This window comes from Dothidotthia symphoricarpi, assembly GCF_010015815.1.
Source record: "Dothidotthia symphoricarpi CBS 119687 unplaced genomic scaffold P153scaffold_23, whole genome shotgun sequence".
Classification (NCBI taxonomy): Eukaryota; Fungi; Ascomycota; class Dothideomycetes; order Pleosporales; family Dothidotthiaceae; genus Dothidotthia; species Dothidotthia symphoricarpi.
The window spans coordinates 61,925-71,539 of NW_022985030.1; the positions used below are offsets into that span (position 1 = coordinate 61,925).

The 9,615-nt window shown below is 54.7% G+C and overlaps 4 protein-coding genes across 4 annotated transcripts; 2 read left to right on the top strand and 2 right to left on the bottom strand.

The window, feature by feature from the left end:
• Positions 1 to 101: 101 nt before the first annotated feature.
• P153DRAFT_326468 (Isochorismatase hydrolase) lies at positions 102 to 1,146 on the bottom strand. Its single transcript, XM_033665294.1, has 2 exons — positions 910 to 1,146; positions 102 to 862 (listed from the first exon to the last, which is right to left on the bottom strand). Exons 1-2 carry the CDS (start codon positions 964 to 966, stop codon positions 233 to 235), a joined length of 687 nt encoding a protein of 228 aa, XP_033518744.1. The 5' UTR covers positions 967 to 1,146; the 3' UTR covers positions 102 to 232.
• Positions 1,147 to 1,357: 211 nt separating this feature from the next.
• Positions 1,358 to 2,451, top strand: P153DRAFT_326471 (COX5B-domain-containing protein; the record flags this gene model as incomplete). The annotated part of the gene is made up of 6 exons (XM_033665295.1): positions 1,358 to 1,448; positions 1,502 to 1,579; positions 1,671 to 1,829; positions 1,923 to 2,023; positions 2,079 to 2,190; positions 2,250 to 2,451. 6 exons carry the CDS (start codon positions 1,358 to 1,360, stop codon positions 2,312 to 2,314), a joined length of 606 nt encoding a protein of 201 aa, XP_033518745.1. The 3' UTR covers positions 2,315 to 2,451.
• Positions 2,452 to 2,458: 7 nt separating this feature from the next.
• P153DRAFT_411334 (CGI-121-domain-containing protein) lies at positions 2,459 to 4,131 on the bottom strand (the record flags this gene model as incomplete). Its single annotated transcript, XM_033672083.1, has 2 exons — positions 3,520 to 4,131; positions 2,459 to 2,896 (listed from the first exon to the last, which is right to left on the bottom strand). The coding sequence occupies exons 1-2, from the start codon at positions 3,670 to 3,672 to the stop codon at positions 2,459 to 2,461; spliced, it is 591 nt and encodes a 196-aa protein (XP_033518746.1). The 5' UTR covers positions 3,673 to 4,131.
• A 464-nt stretch (positions 4,132 to 4,595) lies between these two features.
• Positions 4,596 to 7,576, top strand: P153DRAFT_258613 (uncharacterized protein; the record flags this gene model as incomplete). Its single annotated transcript, XM_033662802.1, has 4 exons — positions 4,596 to 4,796; positions 4,880 to 5,578; positions 5,628 to 6,699; positions 6,753 to 7,576. Coding segments are annotated over 4 exons (2,796 nt in total), but the record flags the coding sequence as incomplete, so codon positions are not given.
• Between the last annotated feature and the right edge of the window lie 2,039 nt (positions 7,577 to 9,615).

The following is a 9,615-nucleotide window of genomic DNA, read 5'->3' on the forward strand; positions in this document are numbered from 1 at the left end:
GAAATGGAGGGTAATTCAAGCATTCAGCATCGCGCGGGGCTCTGAGCAGTCACATGCAAATTTAAATTGAGGCCGCGCACGTCTTCGCACGGAGCAAGGCTGGCGAACGATCTTGCATTTTTGTGTGAAGATAAAATGTAGATAATATTTACAACGTCTACCTGTCTGGCCATGCATTTCGTCTTCGAAGTACCCATTTCGTACCCCGCCAACCCTCGCAAAACTCACGTCTTCACGAGTACTCCCTAACCCTCTGCACCTGCGCATCGTCCTTCCCTATGACCGTGACCCCAGCCTTTTCATACATCTTATAGACATCCGGCAGCGCCGCCGGATCAACCGCCTTAGTCGCCTCACCAATCACCCACGTCTTGAACCCCTCCTTCTGCGCATCCAGCGCCGTATGCTTAACGCAGTAGTCAGCCGCAAGGCCCACGACAAAGACATCCGTGACACCCGCATCGTGCAGCGACTTGGCAAGGTCGCTCTTGACAACGCAAGGGCTTGTGAAGGGGTCCGCAAACGCAGAGTACATCTCCACGCGCTTGTCCTGGCCCTTTTCCACCACCCTGTCCACGCGGCTTAGGTCGAGCTCGGGGAGCAGGTCGGACCCTTTTGTGCCCTGGACGCAGTGGTCGGGCCAGAGGCGTGTCTCTTGCGTCTCTCCGGGGTTCAGCGGGTTTGCGATTGTGCAGACGGATTCGAAGGGTTTGTTGTCGGGTGCGGAGTGGTTCGAGGCGAAGGAGATGTGGTCTTGTGGGTGGAAGTCTTTTGTCGCGATCTTGACGGCGAATGGGAGGGAGAGGAGCGCGTTGATGGCGGGTACGATGTCTCGTCCACCTTCTACTGCCAGCGTGCCGTTCTGCGGTTGTTAGGAGGGTTGGACGCTTCCAGAGTGTGAATACTCACGGGAGGGCAGAAGTCTTCTTGCACGTCGACGACGACGAGCGCGGGTTTGTAGGTCATTGTGAGGTGGTTGTTGTCGTGTAACTGTCTCGATCAGTGGACTATGTTGGACGGATTGGTCGAAGGCTGCCTGGAGCTGTGAAGCAGTCTCCCATTTCACGAGGTGCCTATAAAATTAATGCCATGATGATCAGTACGGGATCAAAAGCAGTCTAGGTAGGTCAATCCACTGGACCACAGCGCGTGGGAGGTAATCACGAAAGCAATCGATGAATCACTCAAACAAACGCTGTGGCTAGTGCTGAGCGTGGCTCACCATTTTAGTTAGTCATCATCAGCTCCCGCCAAGAGCCTCGTCTGATCAAGTGGAACGTCAATTCACGACTCCAAGCAAGAAGCTCTCGCATCCCCACGCTCCCCCTCTCCACTCCACCCCCCAATTGCTCCCGCCATGTTCCTCCAGCGCTCTGCCGTCGCAGCGGCACGCCGAGTGGCCCCCGCCGCCCTCGCCCGCCGCACCTTCACCACCACGTTTGTGCGCCGTAGGTCACTCCCCGAGCTATCGTACGACGGCCACCCATTGACCCGACTGCAGGCGACGCGAACGAGAAAAAGGACACCCCCGCCCCCTCCAACATCCCCAGCCTTCTCGAGGGCTACAAGACGATTGACCGTATGTTGCGCCCGCATCCGCGCTTCTTCCCGGTTCGCGCTTGAGCGCATGCGATAGGCTTGCTAATTCGTGTGTTTGTGCGTGTGTGTAGAGATCAAGACGGCCGATGATCTGCTCCCGCCTGGTGCGAAGCCCGGTACCGTTCCCACCGATGCCGAGCAAGCTACCGGTCTGGAGCGTCTTGAAATCCTCGGAAAGATGCAGGGTGTTGATATCTTCGATATGAGGCCATTGGACGCCAGCCGTCTCGGTACGTCGCTGCCCCGGAAAAATTACGCGCGGGAGATTGTTCTGCGAACGCATAGGGGGGACGATTGTGTGGAGTGACTGCTGACGTTATCAGGCACGATGGAGGACCCCATCACTGTCAACTCGGCCGGTGATGAGCAGTACGTTGGTTGCACTGGCTTCCCGGTCGACTCGCACGGTGTGCTCTGGATCACCGTAAGAATTCCCGTGACCCTACATGATTATGCGTTGGCTGACTAACACCCCACAGCTCACCCGCGAGGAGCCCAAGTCCCGCTGCATGGAGTGCGGATCCGTGTACAAGATGCACTACGTTGGCCCGGCCAGCGACCCGCACGGCCATGACGACCACCACCACGTCGGTATGTCACGATCGTCTTTATATATTCGAAAAGACGAGGAAAACTAACCCGCGCCACAGAGAACAAACACCCCAAGCCCAAGAACATGGCCGATTTCCTCAAGCCCGAGTACTTGGAGTTATAAGCCTTGGTCGCAACGTGTGGTAGATTCAACGGTGTATCTATAGTCTAGAAAGTGGGTGTTTTTTATATCTAGACGCCGTGCTGTGCTTTTCCTATCATCCAATCATGATCTCATTTCGTGACTCCATACACATACACACACACATCACGTCCCCTTCAAAGCAATCATCCCCAAAACCACGCCCTCCATCTCCCTCCTCCTTTCCCCATCCCCCACCCCCTTACCCATACCGAGTTTATACACCTTCCCCACCCTCCCCAAATCACACCCCTCCCCCAACTCCCTCCCCTCTTCGCCCACTGCAACACTCTCCCCCTCCACCACACGCCCCAAATGCGCGCCCACTCCCCCCGCCGTCACCCCCTCATCCACACTCCCATCCCCCCGCACACACAGCTTCACGGCAATGATGTGCGTCGACGTATCCGCTATGCCGAAGACGCGGTACGAGTCCCCGATGTTGTTTGTGGGGGAGAGGCGGAAGACGAGCTCCGAGTGGGGGGTGTGGGTTTTTAGGCGGTGGGTGAGGAGGTGGTGGAGGGTTGTGAAGAGGGCGGTTTGGAGGTGGGTTGGGGATAGGATCTGGTTGGGGGGTTAGTTGGGGGTTGTTTGTTTTGTTTTGTTTGTTTGTTTAGTTTGTCGTTTGTAAGGTAGGGGTGGGAGGGGTGGTTTGAGAGTGTGGTTTGAGGGGGCCGGGGAGGGGGGGAGACGTGGACAGGGAAGGGAGATGTGTGGACTGGGATGTTGGGTATTCGGGAGTGCGTATCGGGCCGTGTGGATAGCAAAAACATATGATTCAGAATCAGGCAATCGGGACTTGAAGATTGCATGCAATGTGGGGTACGTGCGTGGGGACAATCGCAATAAGGTAAGAAGAAGAAACGCTGATTCGGATGAAGGGAAGGGGTGATAAAACCACGTGGTTTGTGACACGGGCTGGGCGATCGGCAACGGCTGAGAAAGTAGTTGTAGATAGGGTAGGTAGGTGGGCAGATCGCTCTAGGTAATCGCACATCATGGTACGATTCGCGTGGATAAAGTTTCTTAAAACGCACGCGGAGGGTGATGGGGATCGGCGGTGGATGCGTATGCGTGTGATGTGAAAGTGAAATGTGCAGTGTGAGATGTGAAATGTGAACAGCGATTGTGAATGTAGAGAAAGCGCATAATGTTATGCAATACATGTACAAAAATCAATGTCTTACCATCGACGCGTCGAGAAACGCATAGTCGAACTCCGGGTTCGCGGCCAGCAGTTGACTCCTCAAAAAGGCAGCGTTTTTGACATGTTTGAAAACGGCTACGTGGACGGGATAGGCTTCGTAGTGCGGGAGGGTAAAGGTGCGAATTGACGCCATAATCGCGGTTTGGGACGCCGAGTGGTGTGTGCAGCAGATAGTGTGACTGGTTTGGGGGGGTGATGGCCAAAGGGAATAAACTAACGGTTTTGTCGAATGAGTAGACTAACGGTTTTTATCGGTCGCGGACTGTCTGTGCGAGGAACAGGCGCTGGAGGTGCCGATCTTGGTGGCCGCGTGTGGTGCTGGCTGGGCTTGGGAGTGAGGCGGGAGTTGGTTCTGGTTAGGTGGGTGGTCTCGACGCGGCGCCGTTTTTCTGCTGGTTTACGGGACAAAGAAAGTTTATTCCTGGGCTCTCGACCTTGGTTTTTGGCGGTTGTGGTCGTGGTTGAGCAGGTCGAGGGCGGATAGTGACATGCCGGGTGCTAGTGTTTGTCGTCGTGGACGAGCAAGCAGGTTGTTGGCGAGTGCTGTGAAGTGGTGTAGTGGACTGGATTGGTTAGGCAGTGGGGGAGTTGATAGCTTGGCAGGTCGAGTGCAGTGTCGCGATGGCGCCGGGAGTGGATGCCCGGCGAATGACGAGCATACACAGTAAGGGCCAGGGCGATCTGGTGTTGTCGACCAGGCATGTCGAGCACGTCAAGCTGCTGGGGGAGGGCGTCGACGCGACAATTGGAGGCCAGGATACGGGCTTCCGTGCGTTGCGCATCGCTCTTCTGCCGGCGGGCTTGCCTTGGCCTCATCTTCGAGCGTGCAGGCACTGGACTCGCTCGCTCTGCATCTGCATTGCGCCTCGCGACCACAACTATCTCCCTGAAGCCGTCTGGAGGAAATGCCTGCGCGGTCGCGGTAAGCAGCGCATTCGAGCAGACGGGCAGCAGCAAGCCACTCGGCGCCACACAACGTGTCAGCGCGTTTGCATTGCATATTACGCGACTCCGGTACAAGCCGTCGGCTGTTCCCTTGAGAGCCGTTTCGCCTCGATGCCGCCCAAGAGAGGCAGCGAGGACGAGGCGCCGGCCAGCTACAAGATCCAGCGCGTCGAGCACGACCACCAGCACCACCATCCGCACCAGCAGTCCACCAGCCCGCACCACCGCCTGCCCAACAACGACTTCTCCGGCAGCGTCAAGCGCAAGCTCGCCGACTCGAAGCGGACGGGACAGGCCTGCGACCGCTGTAAGGTAATGCCATTTACTTTACTTTACTTTACCTTACTCACCACCACTCGAATATATAACGCTTGTATCAATGCTGACACGCGCAGATTCGCAAGATCCGCTGCGATGGCCGCCCCGAAGGCTGCACCTCGTGCGAGCAGAACAGGACGCCATGTCGCACCACCGACCGCATCACCGGCCGCGCCACCACGCGAGGCCACGCCGAGGCAATGGAGGCAGAGAACACGGGCCTGCGCGCCCACATCGCCGACCTGCAGGCTCAGCTGAAGGAAGTCGGTGTTGACCCCCGCGCGCCGCCCGCGCACAGCGCCAACCTCGACGTCCCCAGCCATCCGTGGACGTCTGCAGGCCACGCAGGCGAGAGCCAGGCGTGGATGGACCCGCAGCAGCAGCGACCCTGCCCCTCGCCGCTGTCGGGGTACGCGCCTGCCAGCAGTGGCGTCGACAGCTCAGAGTTCCCCTCACTGCCGCACTTCAAGTACGGCTCCATTGGCGACAACTACCTGGGCGTCGCCTCGGGGGACTCCCTGCTGAGCCACATCCGTGGCACGTCGCTGTCTGTCTTCGGCACGCAGGTCGACCTCACCGACTTCATGATGGGGGACGCCGAGTACGAGAAGTCGGTCATGTCCTACACCACCCTGGTCCAGATCACGGTGGGAGGCCAGAAGGTGGAGCGCATTGAATTGCCGCCGTACAACGCCTTGAGGGAGTACGCGGGGTGGTATCTGCGCTCGCTGAACCCATACACGATGCTCCTCCACAGGCCTGCTCTGATGCAATTGGTATGTTCCCAGTAATTCCTATGCAAGTCTGTTTACTCACCCTCCCCAGGTCTGGAGCTTTGGAAACGACCCCAACTTCACGCCCACGGCCCCCGAGACGGTCTTCGTCCACATGATGCTCGCTACCATCAAGTACCAGGTCGCCGCCCGGAACAGCCAGCAAGACGCCATGATGGAGGAGTCGCACGCCCACTACAAGTACGCCCTCAGCTTCTACAAGGACCTCCTTCTCGGAAGCCACAGACTGGAGAGCATACAAGCCATGGCCATGATCTGTCACCACCTCCGCAACTTCCCTAAGCCTGGTGCCGCCTGGATCTTCACCTCGATGACGCATCTGTTCGCGACTGAGCTTGGCATGCATCGCTCCGTCAAAGCCTGGGCGGAGGGCCCCGTCAAGCTGAGCAAAATTGAGATCGAGATGCGGAAGCGCGTGTTCTGGACTCTGCACGCCCTCACCATCAACCTTTCTGGGAAGCTGGGCAGACCAATGCCCGTCAACAACGATGACATTGACGTCGAGTTCCCGGAGCCGATGAACGACTGTCTCCCTGGGGAAGAGGGGACTCTCGACACGTTCCATCAGTGTTCGTTCCAGGTTGGCATCCAGGTCGCCAAACACTGCGTGTGGGAATTGTCGCTGAACAAGCTGATATACTCCGTCCGACACTCGCCTCGCGCGTATGTGGAGAACTTGAAACGGCTCGAGGCTGGTATTCGGCAGTGGAAGGAGGATATGCCGTTTGAATTGCGAGACCCGTCACATGCAAGCCAGGATGATCACATATTCGCCCTGTACCTTGAATACTGGTATCAGTCGTACCAGCTGCTGCTGCATCATCCTGCAGTCTGCCGATCAATGGATGCGGCTATCATCAATTCCAACCTGGACAAATGTCTCGATGCGTCGCAGAAGATGCTGCTCAATTGCACCGAGATGATGCACAAGAAAAGCCTGGACATACCATGGATTAATACGGTCGTTTATATCGCGGCCATCTTCACAACCCTTTTCATCTCGTCCAGGCGAAAGGAGCTCATGTCGCCGGTCGACATGACCAGACTTAAGGGGGATATGGCGACGTGGATCAACGTCTTGGGCGAGTGTGATCACTTTCTTGGTGAGTAAATTGCCGGGCTCTACAAACATCTTGACCGTTACTAACAGTCGCAGGATCTGGAGACAGTCTCAAGAACGCCATATCGACAATCGTCGACCAATCTCTCGCAAACATCAACGACAGCATCGTCAAGCGCACCGAGTCGCTAGCCCGCGCAGCTCTGCAATCACCTCAACACGGCACAGCCCCCGCCCCCGTTTACGAGAACAACAACTACCACGACTCCTACACAACAGCACCCACCATCCCCACAGATCCCACCCTCACATCCACATCGCCCAACTACAACACCCTCACAGGTCCACTCACTCACCCCTACAACTTACAACCCGTCTCCCAACCCTCCAACAACGCCTTCGACCAGCAACCGCAATACACAACCCGCGAAGACAACGTCATGACCCCCACGCACGCCGCAGCTCTGGCAGCCGCATCATCGAACCGCACGCCCCAGCCCCAACCCCAAAACACAAACAACCACTACGTCTACCAACCACAACAACCCACCCAAACCAATACCCCGCACCATCCCCAACCTCAGAATAACTATGCAAACACACTCACGCCCGCCAACGCCCTCACCCCCCAGGACTGGCGCCAGTGGTCCGCCATGCAGATGCAGCCGCAGCCTCAACTCGGCCAAGGCGCCCCGTACCACTCCCTGCACACCGTCAACACGGCCACATCGCTCATGTCGCTTGCTGAGCGCGAGGGCGCGGGGCAGGGCCCCCCGCAGAATCAGAATCCGCAGCATATGGATGGCGGGGGGCATCCGCATCCACATCCACATCCGCATCCGCATGCTCATGCTCACACTCATGCTCACGCGCATGCGCATTGGCCTGAGATCCAGTTCCCCGGTATGCAGACTGGGAACGGCGGGTTTGGCGGGCAGTGAGCGCGTGTTAGATGGGATGGTATGTTTTTTCCTGTTTTATCATGTTGTATTTTATCTATGTAGGATGGTGGATGCGCGGGTAAGGATAGATGGCTTTTAGATCGGGGGGTTTATGTGGTAATGAGATGTGATGGTGGATTTTTTCGGGATTTTTTGCGAGGGGGGGGGTGTATGATCATTGCTGGGATACTGGAGGGGTGGTATGGGGTAGGGGATGGGGGATGTGGGGGATGGATTGGGCAGACTGGTCTGCTTGTGAAAGGGAAGGGAAGGGGAGGAGAGGGTTAATATAGTGCGGTACTGTTTAATATAATGAATGCTGTTATTGGGCTTGCTTTGCTGTGAATTGCAACAGGAATATGCACTCTGCATTCTCCTCCATCCTTGTGTCATGTCCTGCTGTGATGTGCTTATCTCCCTCCCTCTCTCCCTCTCTCCCTCGCTTCTCTTATGACTATTTCCCACACCCTCCCATCAAGCAACCTCCACCCCCCTCGCATATCACCCTACCTACCTCACGCTATCCCTTCCCTCCCTCCAGTCTCCAGCCCTAAATCTAAATTCCACACAATAACCCACGTTCCACTCCACATATCCAAAAAACACAACCGCTTACCTATCCATATCCCTTACACATCACACCAGACTTTCTTCAGTACTAACATACTAATGTGTTTCGAATAGATACTAGGAAAGTAGTTATGAGACAGCAGAGTTTAGTAGAGAGAAACAGCAGTAAAACCTTTTTACTATGCTTTTGCGTTGAAAGGACTGAAGATAGACGGTATACACCGGATGTGGATATTAAGTGTGTTGAATGTTGAATTATTTTTAGTTTATACCGTATCTATGCTCATTAAACACGCAGATAAACACAACACAGTAAGAATCTAGTATAGTAACTCAGTAAAGACGCTAATACTTGGTCTCTTTATACACAGTACCCCTGGAGGACGGGGATTAATGTGTTACGTCACCATTGTGTTTTAGTTGCGCACGCGTTTCGATTGCTCGTCAGTTCTCATTTTCGGCTGCCTGGGCTCTCGAATACGCGTCCGCATCGGTACATTGAGCAGCTAGTCGTCAAGAGACGGTATGCTGATCAGCTCTCTGTTACCTTTACTGTGTACTCCTACTGTTGTTTACTGTGCAAAAAGGGGCTGGGTATTAGCTTCTACACTAAGTTACTATATTAGATTCTTACTGTGTTGCGTCTATCTGCCTGTACTACAAGCATGAATACGCTATAAACCTAAAATAATACACAGTAGATATTAGTAAGAGTATATAGTAGTAGTAATAGAGAGCTAATTAATCGTCTCTTAGCGACTTTCTGCTCAATGTACGAATGCAGACGCGTGTTCAACAGCCCATGTAGCCATTAATACGTACTTACATGCTGAGGTGTCTTGGAATAGATGCTAGGACAGTGATTTGATAGAAGGGTTTAGCGAGCAGGCATAGTAGTAGAAGAATAACTATGCTGTTTAGGTTAAGCAGACTCACAATACATTTTTAACGAAAGGTGAATGTTAACTTATTTAAATGTTAAGGTTCTGTGCTGTGTAGTCTTGCTAACACATACTGTGCATAAGCGGGTAGCATGCGAGGATAGGTTTAATAAACCGGGCACGTTAGTGTTTTCTGGCGCGAAAATGGGGATGTATGTTCAGTGCGTTGTGCAGGGTATTGCATGGTACTCTTACTAACAGGTTTTGTTTGTGTGTCTCCTACTAGGGATTACGGTGGGGGATGGGGGTGTTGGTGTGTTGTGGCGGTTTGCTTTTATGGTGGGGGGGATGGACTGGAGGTTGGCAAGAAGAGATAAGTAGGGGGGTGCGGGAGGCGAGGAGTGTGAGGTTATGCGTTAGTTGGGGGGAGGCGGGAGGTAAAGATACAGGAAGGTAGGATTGTAGGAAGATGGAGTGTTAATAGAGGTAGAGTGTTAATAGAGGTAGAGTGTTAATAGAGGTAGAGTGTTAATAGAGGTAGAGTGTTAATAGAGGTAGAGTGTTAAT